Below are 16,607 nucleotides of genomic sequence, written 5' to 3'. Positions count from 1 at the left end.
GGCGGGCGCCACTACCGAGAAGGCCCAGTATGAAAGAAGTACTTTCATACTGGTGGTTCATTACCAATACAAGTGTGAAGTGAAAACAGGTAAACCTCAAATATGCAAAGGAACAAGAGTATAGAGTTTATGAAAGCCTTGCAGTAATCAAGAACTCTGTTGAGGAAAATATTATGAAAAGGTATTCATAACAATGCATTATTTCCAACAATAGTAATGTTTGGACTTCTTAATGTAGCTTGATAGCTGAAAATAAAATGCATAGGTCTACCCTCTGACTTCAGTTACATGCATATAAAAATTTAGGAATGTTCACAAAAATTGCACTAAACAAGGAATAATGTCAGCTATTCTGCTTTTGTTTTCAGTGTCACGAACAGTAATTAGACTGCCTCCCATTTGAGCCATTTGACTGAGTAGATATAAAGAATTAAGGTTCTCTGTAGTAGTGGCATTGTATATAGGCAATCTCCCAGTACTAAAGATGTTGCCTAGTAACTGTATATTAAGCATTTTGCTTCCTCTTCTAAATTATATTTCTCCCAATATCTATTGTTTTTTACAATAAATTACAGCTTGGGTCCAAATAACTGCTTCTGAAAGCAAAAGGACTTCTGTTTGTGGAAGGGCTTTCGGTGTACATACATAAATGATTTTATTTGTATGTCTGCCTTTTCATAGCTAAAACCATGCTCAAAGCCGCTAACAACATGAGAAATACCACATATTTACAAACATAACAAAAGTAGTCTGAACAATAAATTGTACACAACAAAATTAAACTATTTCCACAAGGTAGGGATCAGGTCTTCCAGGACTCACAGCCAAGATGATCTACTGGCAGGAGGGAGACAATTTTTGTATTCCCCCGCTCTCATCTGGATGTGGCAGCAATTACCCCATCATCTGAAGTAGCTTTCTAGGGGACCCAAGGGGCTGCAGAGGGAAGCTGGCAAAAATCCCCCCTCTTTTGCTGGTGGTAATATTTTGTAACCAGGAGTTCTGCTGACAGAGAAATAAGGCCAATGTTTTAAAACTCTTATTTATTGAAATGTATCCGCCACTCTTCCATCCCCTGGTGAGGAAATACGGTAGTGGGCCATGTTCACAATATGAGTCCCCTCTTCTGGTATGTAAAGGAATTTCATATTATTAAACGTAGCTGTCTTTGATCCCATTTCTATATTTAAAAAAAACCCAAAGTACTGGAGCAGGAAGTTTGTATATGCAATCCTGAAAAGCTTTGTATTCCTTCAACTTTGCAGACAGCTGATATTTGTGAACAGTCTCTCATAACACATGCTGTGTTCCAAACAGGATAGTGAAGAAGAGAGGAAGATAGATTTGGAATAATAGTTACATAACTTATGGCAAAGTTTGGACCAGAATTTTGCTTATTCCTTCCCTGTCGCTGCTGCTTTTCATATCATTTGTATAGGCATGCAAAGCATTACTTTTGTCTATAAACCACCTTTTGTGCACTGATAGAAAAGCAGAATTATAAGTGTGGTTACTAAATAATTCTTAAATTACCAGTCATTGCTTTTGTGAATAGTCACTGCTTATTTTGCATACACTTAATCTTTAATGTAATTGTCCCAAGCTGTTATTTTCCACATTTCACACCCATTTAAGTTCACTATTTACAGTCCGTTCTCTACACCCATGTGCATATAGAGCTACTAATTGAGGATAACAACTAGGTAATTTTATTCCCTGGATTTAGCTGCCACATCCAGATGAGGATAAAGGATTTTGATAAGGCCATTATGTGTTCTTTAGCTGTAAAGCCCACAGCTAACATTTTTCTCCTCCTACCTCTCCATTATCATTCTATGCTTTATAACTGCTTCTACTTTCCTGATACATAGAGCAAAAGCAACAGCCCACAAACCAGTTTGCAAAAATATTGCAGGACTATTATAACTATAGTGATCAAATGAGGGTTTACATCTCACTGCCCTGATGGCAGCATAAGCATGGCATAAGCAACACTTCATTGCAGAAAAAAAGTATTTAAAGTAAAAATAATAAAATGAGCATCCGCAGCCATGCATGTGCTTGGCCCATTGCCCTCTTCCTATAAAAAGTTTTTGAAAATTAAAAAAAACAACTTGGTGGGTCCCTGCACTTTGACCTCAAAGTCTAGCACCACCAATTTTGTGCATCTGGTAAGAGTGGCCTCGAGTCCACAAAAGCTTATGCCACAATAAATACTGTGAATAGTGAGAGACTCCAGAGGTCCCAGCGCTTTTCCAGGGTTTGCTTTCCTTGGAATGAAGACCAGTGGAGACTGTGGTGTCTTTAGGATATATGGTTTTATTTGCACATATATACACCATGAGTATAAGATTGCCAAGTTGGGGGGGGGGGGGGAGAGGGGAAGCTCACAGCATTAACACCACCAAATATCTTATTTATCCATTAGTCACAGCTTTGGATCCAGCACAGAGCGAGCATGTAAAAGGCTGCATTCAAAATTACATCCTGCATTCCGAAATTAGGGATAACGGAATATGTAATCCAGCCTTGGTCCTGCATACTTGACGGAGCATCTCCACTTCCTTTGGCACTGAGGTCCAGCTTCGAGGGCCTTCTGGCAGTTCCCTCACTGGGGAAAGTGAAGTGACAGGGAACCAGGCAGAGGGCCTTGTTGGTAGTGGCACCCACCCTGTGGAACGCCCTCCCAGCAGATGTCAAAGAGATAAACAATTATACAACTTTCTGAAGGTAGCCCTGTATGGGGAAGCTTTTAATGGTCTGATGTCTTGCTGTGTTTTTATATTCTGTTGGAAGCAGCCCAGAATGGCTGGGGCAACTCAGTCAGATGAGCTGTGTACAGGTAATAAGTTGTTGTTTGTTGTTGTAAGAGCTACTGGTTCCTCATCATTGGTTGGCTTCCAGGTTTATCATGTTGTGAGTGCAAAACCGTGGTGGGGAGGCCACCTTGAGACCCTTGCAGGAAAGTTGGGATAGAAATGGCAATAACGCATCAAGCAGAGACAGGCAGAAGGCAGAGAGTCTAGCGACCTTTAAAACTGGAGCGTGTCAGCGGCTGAATACAGCAATCTCCCGACTAACTACTGTATTTGTTACATCGTTAAATGAATCGCAGTCTCCAAGCTGCTGGGAGGCTGGAGGATCCCGAGACTTTACTGGGGGAGAGAAACATGGGCTTGAAGGCACCTGCTCCTGCAGCCTCTCTCAACTCAAAAAAAACCCTCTCGGGCGTAACAGAGGCGCCCCGCAGAAATCTCTCTCGGCCGAATCAGGACCGATCCAGAGACAAGCTGGTTCCCTCGGGGCTCTAGCAGCGCGGAGGCGGAGGCAGGATCCTGCTAAGCTTGTTTTGCCCGCGAGGACCGGCTGCAAAGCAGGGACGAGATCGCGCCTGGCTGGCCGCGAGTAGCACAGTCCTGCTTGCCTGGGCTTCCCAAGAAGAGCATCTCATCTGGGCATCTCCTTAGGAACATCTCCGACAGGTGTGAAATGGCACATCCATCCGCGCGGGACCACGGTCAGTCCCCGGAGTCTTTCCCTGCCGCTGCCTGAATCCAAACAGGGCGAGAAAGGGGTCCGCTTCCTTCCCCAACCCCTCGCCTGCCCCTAGCGTTGCGCGCTCGGAAGAGCAGCGAGCTCGGCGTCCGACTTTTCAAGTGGAAGAGGTGGGAAGGCGCAAGGGGGCGAAGCTCTTCCCAGCCAACGCCCCGCGCCCGGATCAGGTCCTTAGAGGAGTTGGCCGCAAGTTCAAGGTCTTGGGAAGGCTGAGCTCCGAGAGCGGCGTCGGAGGGCGGAGCTGCCCTTGCCTTAAACCTCGGCGCAGGTCTTGGGAGCTGCCTTAGAGGGCTGGAGAGGAACACAGGAGGAGGGAAAGAGAAAAAACCCTGTCGTGGATTCAGGGTGAGAACAAATAAAAGATGCCGGGGCTGAAACCGTCCCTGATCTAAGCTTGGGATAGGGCAGCGCGGGCTGTGTTGGCTCGCTGGAGAGAGAGAAATGCACTCTGCCCATGATCAGAGAAACATTCCCTTGTTCCTTTTGAATCACGTCGCGTTTGGCGAGGCTCTCTGCAGAAAGCAGGCTCCGGCGCCGGGCGCACGACGGCTCCCAAGAAAGCTGAACTTCGGGGCGGAGTTCGTGTTTTTTCAATCGCGAGCCGGGCCACGTGCTCTATAGATCCCGGCGGAAAAAGAAACTGGCGGGCGGACCGCGACGAGAACTACTTCTCCAAGGTCTGAGGAGCGGAGGTTGGGACTGCGAGAGCCCTCGACTGCGAGCGGGCGGTACTACTCGGGAGCAAGCCTCCCACCCACACACCCGTCTCTGCCTCGGGTGACCATTGAACTCCATCCAAGGCAGGCTCGCCGGCTCCACGGACGGGACCCCTGCGATGCCCTCGTGGCCTTTCGCTTCGGCGCCCTGCTCTGCAACAGTCGCCTCGGGGGCTCCGCTCGCCGTCGAGGATCGCGTGGTTTGTTGTTGCCGCCGCCGCCAGGCTCTGGGAACCGGCGGCCAGCCAGCCCGCCCAACGTGTTGCCCGCGGCGGATCGCGTGAGATGGGCCGCCGGGGGGCGCACCGGTAGGGCGCGCCGTCGGGCGGCGATGGGGTGCCGCGGGGTGTGCTGCTGCCCCGCGCCCGGCCTGTACGCCTTCAACGAGGACAACGCCCGCTTCGCGCTCCTGGCCGTCCTGATCGTCTCGTACCTGCTGTGCGGCGCGGCCGTCTTCTCCGCCCTCGAGCGGCCCACGGAGCTGCGAGCGCAGGAGAAGTGGCTGGAGAGGCTGGAGAACTTCTCGCTCAGGTTCAACCTCACGCCGGCCGAGCTGCAGGAGCTGCTGCGCGAGTACGAGGGCGCCTACGTGGCCGGCATCCGCATCAACAACACGCTGCCCCGGTGGGATTTCCCGGGGGCTTTTTATTTCGTGAGCACCGTGGTCTCCACCATAGGTAAGTGGGAGAAAGCCGCGGAGGGGAGCGCACGGTCGCGCCTTTTCTCTGCCTGCCTCTTCCTTTTCTCTTCCTCCATCACCAAGAAGGGGCATCTCTCTCAGGCTTTGGGTTACTTGCGAGCACTTTTCCAAATCAGAAAACACGGTAATGTACGAAGGGTGGGGGGGGGGGCGAGTAAAAAGCACATGTGCGTTTCACGGTTCAGTGTTGGAAGCTGTGATGGACTGGGTATGCTCTAAAATACATGCCTGTGCTATTGTCATATCTACATGGAGGGTTTTGTGCTTAGAAAAGCATCTCACTTGCATCTCCCTAGGGCAAAGTCAGGCTCACTTTGGGAAGTCCAATTTTAATGCCTCTGCATTGGCAATGCAAGTCAATTTTCCAGTAACTCTTCCTTCCTTCCTTCCTTATCTCTAGGCTCTGTCCACCTGCTGTATGTTTTGCTTTTTTATAATATTTCCCTGAAGTACCACCAAGCTCCTTTATTCCTTTATTAACTGTACGTTAGCAATGACTAGTTTGATCCGTTTTCATTGTTGGTTCTGGTTTTGCCTTTGTGAATGAACTTTAGTTCAGCTGCCCAGAGGTGTGAAACCTGTGAAAACGTTCCGGGGGGTGGGGTGGGGGGCGTGTTACATGAGAAATGGATTTGTTCAGATGTTTATAACTACATTTTATTTTTGCATTGTTTTATATTATTGAGACCATATGTAGAGAGGCCCAGGATATAAATCCTCCAAAATATATTTCCCATCCCAAGCATTTGAAAATATTTTTCCTTGACGAGCTGTGTTATGATATAACAAGCTTTGACGTTAACCGAATTGACAAGTCTCTGTAATAATAGCATTTAGCAGATGAGATTGACTTTTAAAGTATCCCAGCTGTGCAGTTTTCTGCTTTTGACAGTGAGCTCCACAGGTTGTTTTATGCACAGCACACCGTTTCTTTCATAGCTTGGGTTATTTACAGTCTGGTGTGCGTAGGTGATGTCTTTGAGACATCCCACTTAGGCTGCTGGTGTATTGGGGCTACTTTTCACTCACGACACTTGACAGCGCTTTTCCTTTTCCTGCATTTGAGGGGAGGTGTGAATGTAAAAACCTACTTAATGGCTGGATTCAGTATGGAAAGTGAATTATACAAACTCCTGTGGGAAAGCCCTGTAAATGGCTGTTGGCAATGAAAAGTGGGACCTGCTATCAGGAGAGGTCCTGTTCAGAATTCTAGCCAGCCAGCCTTGCCCTTTTTCAGGATATTCCATTCTCCCCTCTGCAATCTACTAGCATTCAATATCCATTGAGCATGTTCAGCCCTCACTGAAAGATCTCCCCTTTGTTTTCCTTCCTAAAAACGATTTATTTACAGCTTACTTCTGCAAACTTCTGGGTTTCCCTGAGCCAGCTGGTACCTCCCTCTTGTGAATGGATTGTGCCATTTTGGCTGCATAAGGATCTGCACTGGGAGAATGGACTCATGAATTTCATATAGTAGGGATGGGGAATGTGTGGCTGCTCTGGTGTCGCTGAACTACTGCTCCCATCATCCCTGGCCATTGGTCCCATGCTAGCTGGTGCTGATGGGAGTCATAAATGACAACATGGGGTGCTGCTGTTGGGTTTCCCTATCCCTGTTTTATATAAGATGGATAAACTGTTTCTGACAGCATGCCACTGAACACCAATTGCTACAACAGGGAGAGGCTGCTTGCCTTCAAGTTCTGCTTGTAAGTTCCTAAGAAGCATCTTAGGTTGGACCTTTGATCCTGCAGGAATCTAAGAAACTGCTTTATACCATGTTAGACCATTGGGCAGAGGTGTACCTAGAGGTTGGCGAAACCAGCCTCCGCTGGGGGTGTAGGCCTGAGGCAGGGTGCAGCAATCACCTATCAGGTGTTGGGAGTCCTCCCAAGACACCTGGAGCTCCTTCGCCCTCAGCTCAGGGAATCTGCCAGGATCTCCAGCAGGAAAAGCTGCTGCTGCTGGAGGGGACAAAAGGACTCACTGGAATGACGTCTAGACAGGAAGCATGTTCCTCCTATCCAGGCAACCTTGCCTGCTTCTTTCTTTCAGCGGGTGGGAGGGATGCCAGTACAGCTCTTTGCCAAGGCTACAAGGGACCCTGAGTACGCCTCTGCCATTGGGCCATCTAGCTTATAACTGGGGACACTGACTTGCAGAGGCTCTTCTGGGTATCAGGCAGAGGGCATTTCTAGCTCTTGAGAGCCAGTGTGGTGTAGTGGTTAAGAGCGGGAGACTTGTAATCTGGTGAACCGGGTTCAATTCCCTGCTCCTCCACATGCAGCTGCTGGGTGACCTTGGGCTAGTCACACTTCTTTGAAGTCTCTCAGCCCCACTCACCTCACAGAGTGTTTGTTGTGGGGGAGGAAGGGAAAGGAGAATGTTAGCCGCTTTGAGACTCCTTCGGGTAGTGATAAAGCGGGATATCAAATCCAAACTCTTCTTCTCCACCTAGAGATGCTGGGGATTGAACTTTGGAACCTTTTCCATGCAAAGTGTTTGCTCTACCACTGAGCTGCAGCCCTTCTTATGTTCCTAAATGGTGCTGCTATTCAGCTTCACCCATGCAAGAGATGTTGACCAGTGCTTGTAAGGACTCATCAACACTCATATCCCACCATGCTTTTCCGGTTTGTATCAGGGTTCTCTTCACACCCACCCACACCCGGCTACGTTCCTCGTGGAAACCAGCTCTTTAACGCTCTTGGCAATCCTCAGAAACCCGAATTATCGTTTGCTCCAATTCAGCATTAGAGAGTGCATTTTCCTGGGGAAAACGGGGGGCGGAGGAGTGCTTACGCTGGGACTAGGAAACACAGGTCTGAGCGTGGAAAGCATGGGCAGAAGCCTAGTGTGGATGAGCCTTTCGTGTCATTCATGGAAATGAACATCAAGAGATGATGTGTCTCTTGGGAGGTCTGCAGGTGCCACATCTGAGGTTAAAATAAGAAAACCTGAAACTTTACTGGTTTTCCAGTTGGCAACCAACACACATTCCATCACAAACCTTCTGAGTTTTTGCAGTGAAGGCTAAGCCAGCTTCTTACTCTTCACCCCTTCAGCAATGACTTACACCTTCTGCTGCTGCTTGCAGTGGCTGTTGCTCCCAGTTATCTTAGGGTCTGGAATGCTATCACAAGCAACGTACACAGTCAAGTGATGGTCCCCAGGGCTGGTAGCAAAGTCATGAACTGGCCCACTCCACAGTTGTTGTTGTTTAAATAGACTATTTCAGCTCTAGAAGACAATTGCAGAATTTGAATTTGCTGCAAAACGGAGAAGACAGCAAGCACACTTGCATAAGGTTTTTGGGTTTTTTTAATGCCATGCAGGGACTAATGTATTTGTAATTTGAGACATTTCAATGAAATTGGCCACCAGGCATCTCATTTCCTGTGTAGACTAGTCATCAGTGAATGATGGCATCTCTAGAACACTGCTTTGCAGGGATTCAAACTTAATGCTGAGCCTCTTTGGGTTGTTTTTGATTGTTTGGAATACTTTTTTTGAAGCTGGGTCCTGGGTAGAAATCTCTTTTATGTGGGCTGAGGTCTACGTTACATACACATCTGAACCAGGGGGCTGGTTTAATCTTTTATTCCAAACCACAACGTGAGATGCAGATGAGATTTTATAAAGCATGGCTTACTAAGGGGATGCAAGTGGTGTTGTGGTCTAAACCACTGAGCCTCTTGGGCTTGATGATCGGAAGGTCGGTGGTTTGAATCCCTGCGACAGGGTGAGCTCCCGTTACTCTGTCTCAGCTTCTGCCAACCTAGCAGTTCGAAAGCACACCGGTGCAAGCATATAAATAGGTACCGCTGCGGTGTGAAAGTAAATGGTGTTTCAGTGTGTTCTGGCATTTGTCACGGTGTCCTGTTGCGCCAGAAATGGTTTAGTCATGTTGGCCCATGATCCAGAAAGCTGTCTGCAGGCAGCCTTTATATTTTGAAAAAAACCGCACACATTTTTACCATTTTGTCACCCCCCTCATTGATGACACCCGGGTCGGCCCGCACCTACCACACACCCCTTCCTACGCCACTGCCTGTCACCCCTTGCGATTGGCCATGCTGGTTGGGGGTGATGGAAGTTGGCATCCAAAAGTTCTGGAGGGGATACCAGTTTAGGGAAATTTGCTGTAGTACAACTAAGTATCCCTCATTCCAGTCCTAAATAGGAATAAGTAAGATTTCTTAGGTATGGTTTGCCTTCAGTCTACCACACACTCATGAATATAAAGCTTGCTTGTTTTTTCTGCCTTTGAATTGATCTTTCTTAGGAATGGCTTACTCACTGGCTTATTTGTAGTGATACGCAGCTATGAGCTGAAAATCAGTAGTGCTGAAGATCTTCAAAAGAGACATGGACTCTATGTTCCCAGTAATAAGTAGTTTTTCAGGAACAGGCTTTCTTAAGACACATTTCTATTAATAATAAAACTCCTTCGTCACTAATACACCTTGATACAGGAGGAGGCCATGGCCTCTGGCTGCTTCACAGTTTGTTTAGTTGATAATAGATGAAACAAAGTCATAGATTTGTCAGAATATCCACCTGGAAACCACTGAGCTACTACTGCTAAGTTTCCAATTAGCCAAGCCCCAATTTGGACTCTCATCATCACCTCATTATGGGCAAGAGTAATTAATTATTATGAAACGTAACTCTTTTAAAGACAAATACAAGAGATTGTGATAATGAAAACTATCCTCTGTAGTTTATCTAAGTTGGTAAGAACATAAGGAGACATCCTGCTCCCCACAGTGACCAACCAGTTGCCCATGGAAAGCTCGCAAGCAGGACACAACAACACACTCCTGCTTGCATTTGCCAGCAACCAGTATTCAGAGACATGCTGCCTCTGACATTTACTTTCCACCTTTCCCAATGAGACAAGAACATAAGAATAGTGTGCTGGTCCCGTGGGTTACCCGAGAGGCGAGGTCCAAGTCCGGTACATGGTCAAAGGTGCAACGTGGAGGCAGTCCATAGTAGCTGAAGCTGGGTGCAGGGCAGGGAGTCGGGTGAAGTCAGGAACAGGCATGCAAGCAGGGAGCCAGGGCGGGTCAGGAGCTCTGGCAGAAAAGCAGGACAGGGTTAAGGCATGAAGTAGCAACCAACAATGTTGCTCCCGCAACTTGGGACTGGGGCTGGCCGGCTTTTATCTGCCCCGAGGCACAGGGTGGCCTCAATCCTCTGGTGACTTGCCTCTCCTGGCCTAGAGGCGAGCACTCCTCCTGCGGGAATTTAGTTCCCTCTGCCCTGCGCCTCTGTAGCTCAGGAGAGGCTGGAGGGTTACCGGACCCAGCGGCAACCTCAGCTTCCTCTGACGGGGCTGAGAGTGGAGCACCTGCAGGCTATGGGTCCTCCATCACCTCAGGAGCCAGAGCAGGCTCAGCTGGTTCTGGAGGCAGGGAATCCTGTGCAGGCTAGGATCCCTCAGGTTCAGCATCCGAGTCCGAATCCCAGGCCATCACAAACAGTACTGCTAGATCAGATCAAAGGCCCATCTAGTCCAGCAGTCTGTTCTCACAGTGGCCAACCAGATGCCCGTGGGAAGACCACAAGCAGCGCAACACTCACAATTCACAGCCACTGGAGCACAGAAGCAAATCACCTTTGATACTGAAGACAGCACACAGCCATCATGACAGTTACTGCTGTTATTGTTGTTATTTATTAATCACCTTCTACATATGTCCCAAGGTGATATAGAGAAAACAGTTACAAAACAGCTCAAAAAATAACAGAAGCTGAGGTCAAGAACAATATAAAACAAGACATCTGCGGCAGATTCATCTAGCTAGGAAAACCATTGATGGTCACATACCCCATGAAATTTTTTTCTGCTATTTTAAGACAAATGTTAAATGAATAGGGCAAAACATCTGCAAAACCAAGCCTATCTTTGTGTGTGTGTGTGTGTGTGTGTGTGTGTGTGTGTAGTATTAATGCAGGGGTGCTGAATTGCACCCAACATTGGGGGGGTCCATCGTGCATCATTCTAAATTAAAACACTTTACATTCTATTTATTTTAGTAGCAGAAATTTGCACATGTACCTGTTTTGCATGTGTCTTTTGTCTGGCTTATGGTCCAACTATGCTCCCTAGAATAAAGTTCTCTTTTCCTATCAGATGCCCAAACTAACTTTTGGAACCTGTTGCCTCCCACACATCTGCTTCTGTTTCTATTAATTAACTGTGCGCTTCTGATTTGAAAATACTGGAATAAAGGTCTCCTAAAAGATATCTGATGGCAAATTTCCACAAGTTTTTCCTCTTGATGTCAAAATGTGTTTCCATGGCTTATCTAACTAGAACAGGAACAAAGGGAAACCACTTCCATTTGCTTTGCACTGTTTAGAAAGATAACAAATTGTGATGGGAAATATACAGTTTATGCTGATATTCTCTGCCCCTTCTATTCTCAGTTGGTAAGACCCTGTAGGCAATATAATTCTTAAGTCTTCCTGTCAACTTGCAAAAGTAGTTTAACTCTGTGTAAAGCAGACCGGGACCAGGGCTTCTGAAAACTATAAATATGCATCTGAAATAAATTGTACAGAAGTGTTGTCTTCTTCAGATGGCATTCTTTGCTCGTGAAAGCCACACACATATAGAGTGCTGCAACGATACCCACCTGGGTTCACAAGCAAAGTTGAATCCTCAACTTGAAAGAGCCGTGTGACACAAAGGCCCAAGAACCTTTTATCAACAGACTAATGGAGTTAGGCATTTGTTCTTTCTGCCAGTCTGCATTTCTCTATGTGGGTGAATGACAAAAAATATTTGGACAAAGCTGCTCTTCTTGAATCCCATCATCTATGAACATTGTGCTAAACAACCTGGTGCCCTCAAATACTGCTTTGGGGGTATTAGCCTGGGCAAATCATTAGGTGGGTTGTGTTTTATATCTTTCTTCTGAGCCATAAAAACACCCTACAGTCTATTTTTAATGCATTTTCCCCTCAGCCAGGCTCAGAGGCTGTAAATAAATCACATTGGGAGAGGTGGCAGGGAAGTGATATGGGGGCTGTTTGTAGCAGGGATTGAAAGCCTTTTTTTTTTTTTGCTAACCTTCCAGTGTTGGGTGTGGTCATCCACATTCTACACATGCTGGTTTGCACATACACTACTGACACGGGGTTTATTCTAAGCTCCCCACTATCCCATGCACAAGCAGCCAGCATACTCCCCACCCCTCACCCTTTTGTAGTGTCCTGCTGTATGCATACAGGACATAGGTAAAGGGACCCCCGACTGTTAAGTCCAGCCACGGACAACTCTGGGGTTGCGGCGCTCATCTCATTTTACTGGCTGAAGGAGCCAGTGTTTGTCCGTAGACAAGCATGACTAAGCTGCATCTGGCGAACCAGAGCAGCGCACAGAAACACCGTTTACCTATTTATCTACTTGTCCTTTGACGTGCTTTCGAACTGCTAGATTGGCAGGAGCAGGGACCGAGCAACGGGAGCTCACCTCATCGCAGGGATTCGAACCGCCGACCTTCTGATCAGCAAGCCCAGAAAAGTTGGCAGCCACTAGGGAAAGCTTGGCGAGCCAGATCAGGCCTGCAGGCCAGTGGTTTTCTCATTGTCAGTGGCATGCAGTGAAATTTTTCACGGCAACAGTTAGGGCCAGAGGTGCTAGCTTGCGAGGGCCATGGCTGGGGGGCAGGTCGATGTTATGCATGCGATGTCCTGACGTCACGCACATGAGCTTCGTGTCTCCCTCCCTAAGCTGGGCAGAAGCTTCCCAGGCTTTGCAAAGGAGGTGCCAGGGCTCTGACAGGATGCTGGAGCCCTCCTGCCTCCTTCCAAAAGCCGGGGGGCTTTGGGAAGATGGCAGGACGGATCTTGGACCCATCGGAGCCTCGGACCTCCCTTCCTAAGCTGGGCAGAAGCTTCCCAGGCTGTGTGAAGGAGGCGCCAGGGGAACATTTAGAGGTCAAACCTAGTCCCCTTAGTCCAGGGGTCAGCAACCTTTTTCAGCCGTGGGTCGGTTCACCGTCCCTCAGACCTTGTGGGCGCCGGACTATTTTTTGTGGGGGGGGGGGGAATGAACGAATTTCTATGCCCCACAAATAACCCAGAGATGCATTTTAAATAAAAGCACACATTCTACTCATGTAAAAACACGCTGATTCCCAGACCAGATTGAGAAGGCAATTGGGCTGGATCCGGCCCCCGGGCCTTAGTTTGCCTACCCCTGCCTTAGTCCAATGATCACACACCACTGCTCATTGTGTTACATTGGGCAAATTCATGTGTTCTGGGGGGGGGGGATCTAATATGAGTATGAACTGTGTAGACCAGGGGTGGAGAACCTCCAAGCCTCTCTAGCTGGTTCTGATAATTCTCCTCAGGCTGCTCACCTTCTTCTGACACCAAAGACACTGGCTCTGCTTTGCGCCCTGTTTTCGCCTGCCTGGAGTGCATCCTTGAAGTCTGATAATTTCTCTTGTTCTCCTAGGTGGAGCAGAGAGGCGTGTGCACAGAAACCAGCCTTCTGTAAATTTGTCCATTTTGTTGCTCGGCTTGTGCTTTGTTTTATTAATTCCCAGTTCATCTCAAACACCACTCCTCCCCTGGGAAAAGTTTTTTTCACAAATAAGTAAGGCATTTAGAATTGTTCCCCGATTCAGCACACAGCAATTTTTTGTCTTATGTATCTTTCTCAGGCTCTTCTTACCAAGTTACGTTTCCCAGGCTTGGACTGTGAAATTTGTAACATTGCAGAACATGTGAAGGCCACTTGCTTGATTAAAAATAAAATAAAAATGGTGCTTATTTTAAAGAAAAGAAACAAAAATGTTTCTCTGTCCCACTAGTGGACCTCCTCTCCCTCCCACGCCCAGTTAAGTTGGCATCTTATTAGTTAATTGCCAACAGGGGAACCAAAAAAGCTAAAGAGAGATTCAAGATGGCTCCTTGATGAAGCGTGACTCTGGTTGGAAAGACCCTTTAAGACTTACTTAAAAATAAAGTTTTGATGAACTTGTTTAAGCTTAAAGATAAGACAGTGTATCATAACATCTGTGGGCCACCAGATGTTGGATAGCTTCCAGCAGCATGGCCAGTAGTAAGGGTTGTTGGGAGTTGTGGACCAGTAACAGATGGAGGCCCACAGGCTCCCCCCCCCCCCCCGTTCCATGTTAATGCTGTTGCTGTCATGGGGATTACTGGGAAATACTGGGTTTCCCCAGCCACTCTGGGTAGCTTCCAACAGAATATTAAAATGCAATAGTCTATTAAACATTAAAAGCTTCCCTAAACAGGGCTGCCTTCAGATGTCTTTTAAAAGTCTGGCATTTGTTTTTCTCTATGACATCTGGTGGGAGGATATTCCACCGGGCGGGTGCCACTACTGAGAAGACCCTCTGCCTGGTTCCCTGTAACTTGGCATCTAACAGTGAGGGAATCGCCAGAAGGCCCTTGGCACTGGACCTCAGTGTCCGGGCAGAATGATGGGGGTGGAGACGCTCCTTCAGGTATACTGGACCAAGGCCGTTTAGGGCTTTAAAGGTCAGCACCAACACTTTGAATTGTGCTCGGAAACATACTGGGGGCCAGTGTAGGTCTTTCAAGACCAGTGTTATGTGGTCTCAGCGGCCACTCCCAGTCACCAGTCTAGCTGCCGCATTCTGGATTAGTTGTAGTTTCCGGGTCACCTTCAAAGGTAGCCCCACATAGAGCGCATGGCAGTAGTCCAAGCGAGAGATAACTAGAGCATGCACCACTCTGGCGAGACAGTCTACGGGAAGGTAGGATCTCATCCTGTGTACCAGATGGAGCTGATAAACAGCTGCCCTGGACACGGATTTGACCTGTGCCTCCATGGACAGCTGTGAGTCCAAAATGGTTCCCAGGCTGCGCACCTGGTCCTTCAGGGGCACTGTTGCCCCATTCAGGACAGGGAGTCCTCCACACCTGCCCGCCTCCTGTCCCCCAAAAACAGTACTTCTGTCTTATCAGGATTCAACCTCAATGGGCAAGATGCTGGACTTCTGGCACAATCGATAGTGTAGGAACCAAGGGCAAGCGGCGGCGGCAGCACCGCAGAGGTATCATGCGCAGGCTTTTAGCTAGCAGCATGCCATGCAGAAGAGGGACGTTTGGTGACCCTAAAGTTAAAAAACCCCCATGCCATCTGCAGAATGGAGACTGCTGTGGGTTAGTTGAACCAGCAGTCTATTTAGGAAGCTCCTCTGAAAACGAATGACAACTAGTCTCTGTTGAAGGCTTTAAGCTGTAAACCAAGACACTTGAACTATTCAGTATAATTACTGATAGACACCATGTTCCAATAAGAAATTTACTTGGAATCAGCAAAATGGAAAGATTTTCTAAGGAGTGCTTGCACTCTTCATTCCTCCCGCCCCCCACCCTAGAGCTGTATTTCTGATGAAATTATGTTATTTTAGAACTCTTCTTCTTTTTGTAGTCTTCTGTTCTTGGAACGAAGAGTGCCATTGTTACGTTCTTCACACCTTCTATGGTGGTACTATCTTATATAAGGACTCTCTGATCTTGTAACAGTCTATAACCTCTCCTTTTTTTTTCTTTTTTCTTTTTAGAATGTGCTAACGTAACATTGCCAGTATGCTTTATTTGATTAGTAAAGAGAAGTCTTGTTACCTAGGGTTGGTGCATGTGTTTTATTTTGTTCTGTCTTTATCCCTTTTCCAGAATAACTCTTCAAATGAGATTGGGTTTTTTCCCTCCCAAGAGCTGAAGAGCATCACAGTAGCTACAGCTGTAATCTTCCTGATTTCCTAAACACATCCATTAGAAAATATGCAGGTATTAATCCTATAGCAAATAATGACTTTAATTAAACCCCCATGAATTCTTCAAGGGGAACACTCTTAATCTGTCATTTGGACCAATGTAATCATGGGATTATGTGGAATATTAAAAATGATTGGGATGAAATTTTATGAGGATTAAAGTTTTCATGAAACACTGACAGTGGTTTGAATTATTCCTTGACAATGTGCTTCTTATGCCGATTTTATTGGCATGTTTTGGGTATAAGGTGGCCAGGAGCAAAAGAGAGCAGGGCTCCTGCATGTTTAATAGTTGTGTAGAAGAAGGAATTTCAACCATTGTAGCGTGGGAATGTTCAGGGTGGCAGGAGAGGATATATTGTTTATTGATAGACTTCCTAACTTGCGCTAGCAAGTTTCTTCATGTAGCAGAGTTACATTCCCCTTTCTTACATGCACAGCAGATAGCTTGTTGCAGGCTCGTGTAAGCCTTCTCACTATTACACAGTTCAGTCTGTTTCAAATTGAATAGTACATTCCTGGTAAATTCCCTTTAATCCCTCTTAAAAGAATAAAGACATGACAATCTTATTTAAAGTCAAGAAAATAAGTTTACTCACATCAGTTCACAGTTCGATTCCTGAAGGCAGACTTCGTTACAAATATGTACATGTGGATCTACCTCATATGGGGAAATAATCCCAGTGCTTCTGCTAGCTGAGAGCTAGCAGAGCATTCCTAGCTAGAAAGCTGGTCCAACGAAGAAGGAAGTGAAAAAGAGAGAGAGCACTGCATGACTCCTCCTTTTGTTACCTGGACAGGTAAGGTCACACCCACCTCTTGTCACATGCAAAAATATGT

The 16,607-nt window shown here is 46.9% G+C and overlaps 1 protein-coding gene across 1 annotated transcript in view; it reads left to right on the top strand.

Annotated features, from left to right (window-relative positions):
- The first annotated feature begins 2,400 nt into the window (after positions 1–2,400).
- KCNK13 (potassium two pore domain channel subfamily K member 13) overlaps positions 2,401–16,607 on the top strand; it is a 59,012-nt gene continuing 44,805 nt past the window's right edge. The window contains exon 1 of the mRNA XM_080990010.1: positions 2,401–4,948. Within this exon, the coding sequence (XP_080846136.1) occupies positions 4,603–4,948 (346 nt within the window). The 5' untranslated portion in view covers positions 2,401–4,602. The remainder of the gene's footprint in view (positions 4,949–16,607) is intronic.

The sequence above is a fragment of the Podarcis pityusensis genome (assembly GCF_964106645.2).
Source record: "Podarcis pityusensis genome assembly, chromosome: 1".
Classification (NCBI taxonomy): Eukaryota; Metazoa; Chordata; class Lepidosauria; order Squamata; family Lacertidae; genus Podarcis; species Podarcis pityusensis.
The sequence above is the reverse complement of the archived record's forward strand: the minus strand, read 5'-3'. Positions and strand labels throughout refer to the sequence as shown.